The following is a 2,496-nucleotide window of genomic DNA, read 5'->3' as shown; positions in this document are numbered from 1 at the left end:
TATATATACATGTAACTATAAATGTTAAAATGAATGCAATAAAGCATATTATGCAATAATTTGTTTTTTATAAATGTATTTATTTTATTATGCAAAACTTTTGTAAAAGTCAGCTAATTGTTTTCTAATATTTACTATAAATTTAATAAAACTTAAATAGAACTTTAGAAACAGCTGATTCTAGTTTTAACATCAGTTAAGCTCGGTTATCGATCAAAAAGAGCGATGAGGAGAGAATAGTAAAAAATAAGTTAAAAAAGGAAAGAATAAGAAAAAGAGAAGTAAGATGATAATTTAAATTAAAAAATTCAATATACGGATATAAAATATATAAATCTTACACAAACGTTCGCAGATATAAGACAAAAAGAAATGTTGGACCCAGTTTTATTTTGGTCAGTGACTGCTTTTGCGTAACGGAAAATGCGATTGGTCCATGGACGGCGTAGACGCATCGCGTCGCGACTCGTCGCGGTGCGCAGCGCTGAGCAAAGATAGTTGTGCCTAAAATGGCTCATGGTAACGTGATCCCTATCCAAATGCAAAAATACAATCCTGTGCTTGTAGCAGCATGTTACGTCTTTCGTCTTCTCCGTAACTCGCAAATCGTGAAATAAATGATGCTAAATGTCGCGATATCACATACAATAAGAGAAATGATTAATTTTGTAATTAGACAATTAATCCATAGACTTAATAAATTAATTAAGGAAAGTCTGTCTATACATACCAAATTTCATATTTAAATATGTGGAAAATATAAATGTAATATTTTATATGTACAAAACAATCAATCTAGTCTTTGTCTTTTGCACATAGAATTGAATTATTAAACTAAATTATTAAATCTTATTTCTGAAATGAAGAAGATAACCTATAGAAATATTTGTAAACATTATAAAAATTTCAATTAATATCCTTATCTTTTTATGTTATAATATTTAAATTTATCCTTTTATATTTTCTGTCATCATGTAAATTTTATTCAGCTACTGATTATCTTCTAAAACTTATTCGTTTATTGTTCGAGCAAAACTATACATGATCACATTTAAATCACTATGTGTGCACATCTTTCTTCCTCGTATAACTTCTGTCGTACTTTCCAATTAGGGTAGAACGAATCGAGGAAACGAACCGTTCACAAGCTGTTATTTTCTTGTCGCCGTTACGCGCGATGACGATGCCGCATTTTTTCATCAAATTATGTCTATATCGGGACGCATCGTAATTTAAATCAATTTACTCGTTAGCCTGAGAACGAACCATTGCGAAAATATATAGAAGTTATAATCCTTCCATTGGGGAGGGGGAATTGAATTTAATTCCTGATAAAATAGATTAATTTTCATGTTTAATATTATTTACATTCTAATTATACATATAGAAAGAAATTAATTTTCATTTATTTCTTTTATTTCTACAGTTCAAGGAGAGGTCGTTATGCAAACAACGCCAACGGTACCAGTGTAAGTATTACAACATTCATCAATTATAGTATTCAATAATATTTTTAATATAATTTCATTAAATTATTTACAGATTTACGGGTAAACCCGGGGATCCTTCACCACCGATTTTCGAGCGAATCTTCAAAAATGCGAGATTCGCGCAAGGTGGTAACGCGATTTTTGAAGGTTGTGTTCGAGGTAATCCGAGACCATCAGTTTCTTGGACACACAAAGGGATACCATTGTTAGAATCACGAAAGATCCGAATGTCTTATAATGAAAATTCTGGAATTGTCACACTTCAAATTAATCAGATCGGTCCGGGGGATGAGGGCGAGTACACATGCAGTGCAAAGAATCAATATGGTAGAGATTCTTTTTTTATGATTTCCACTTAGAATACATATTCTTTAAACATTCTGTTCTTCTGTTGGAATCAATGTTAGAAAACAAAACAAATAGAAAAAGCATATTACACGTTTCCTTCACTTTTTAGGCGAAGCTATTTGCTCAGTTTACATACAGCCAGAGGGATTTGGTCCTCCAGCGCAACAGTTAACAGATAGTTACAAGAAAGAATTTTCGCAAAGTTTTCAGACTAGCGATCAGAAAATGCAAAGTGGAAGTCAAATCTTTCAACAACGCAGTTATCAACAAACAACCGATAAACGAAGTTACGTTAATGGCACAACTACAAGCATTGAAGATTTTAAGGTATTACAGCTAAACACTTGATATGTGCTGTTTTGATAAAATAACAATACAAAAACGCTTAAAGTAATATTACTTACTTTTTAAATGTGCAGGTTGATACTTTTGAATACAGATTGTTGCGCGAATTGGAGTTCCGTGAATCAATTACTCGCCGTTTTGCGAATGAATCTGACTTGCAAATTTCTACGATAGTTGATCGTAATCTGGGTCCGATCGCACCTCCACAAATTACTCAGAAACCGAGAAACTCGAAGATCGTTGAAGGATCGGATGCTGTCTTTACCGCAAAGATAACTGGCAATCCGAAACCAAGAGTAAGTTGAAGTTACAT

General features: G+C 32.4%; 1 protein-coding gene across 9 annotated transcripts in view; it reads left to right on the top strand.

Annotated features, from left to right (window-relative positions):
- LOC108688942 (titin) overlaps positions 1-2,496 on the top strand; it is an 85,086-nt gene that overhangs the window by 2,277 nt on the left and 80,313 nt on the right. For all 9 annotated transcript variants that reach the window (XM_018195500.1, XM_018195494.1, XM_018195498.1 and 6 more), the window contains 4 exons: positions 1,427-1,469; positions 1,543-1,817; positions 1,948-2,165; positions 2,258-2,479. In XM_018195500.1, coding sequence (XP_018050989.1) covers positions 1,427-1,469; positions 1,543-1,817; positions 1,948-2,165; positions 2,258-2,479 — 758 coding nt within the window. The remainder of the gene's footprint in view (positions 1-1,426; positions 1,470-1,542; positions 1,818-1,947; positions 2,166-2,257; positions 2,480-2,496) is intronic.

This window comes from Atta colombica, unplaced genomic scaffold (genome assembly GCF_001594045.1).
Source record: "Atta colombica isolate Treedump-2 unplaced genomic scaffold, Acol1.0 scaffold250, whole genome shotgun sequence".
NCBI lineage: Eukaryota > Metazoa > Arthropoda > Insecta > Hymenoptera > Formicidae > Atta > Atta colombica.
The sequence above is the reverse complement of the archived record's forward strand: the minus strand, read 5'-3'. Positions and strand labels throughout refer to the sequence as shown.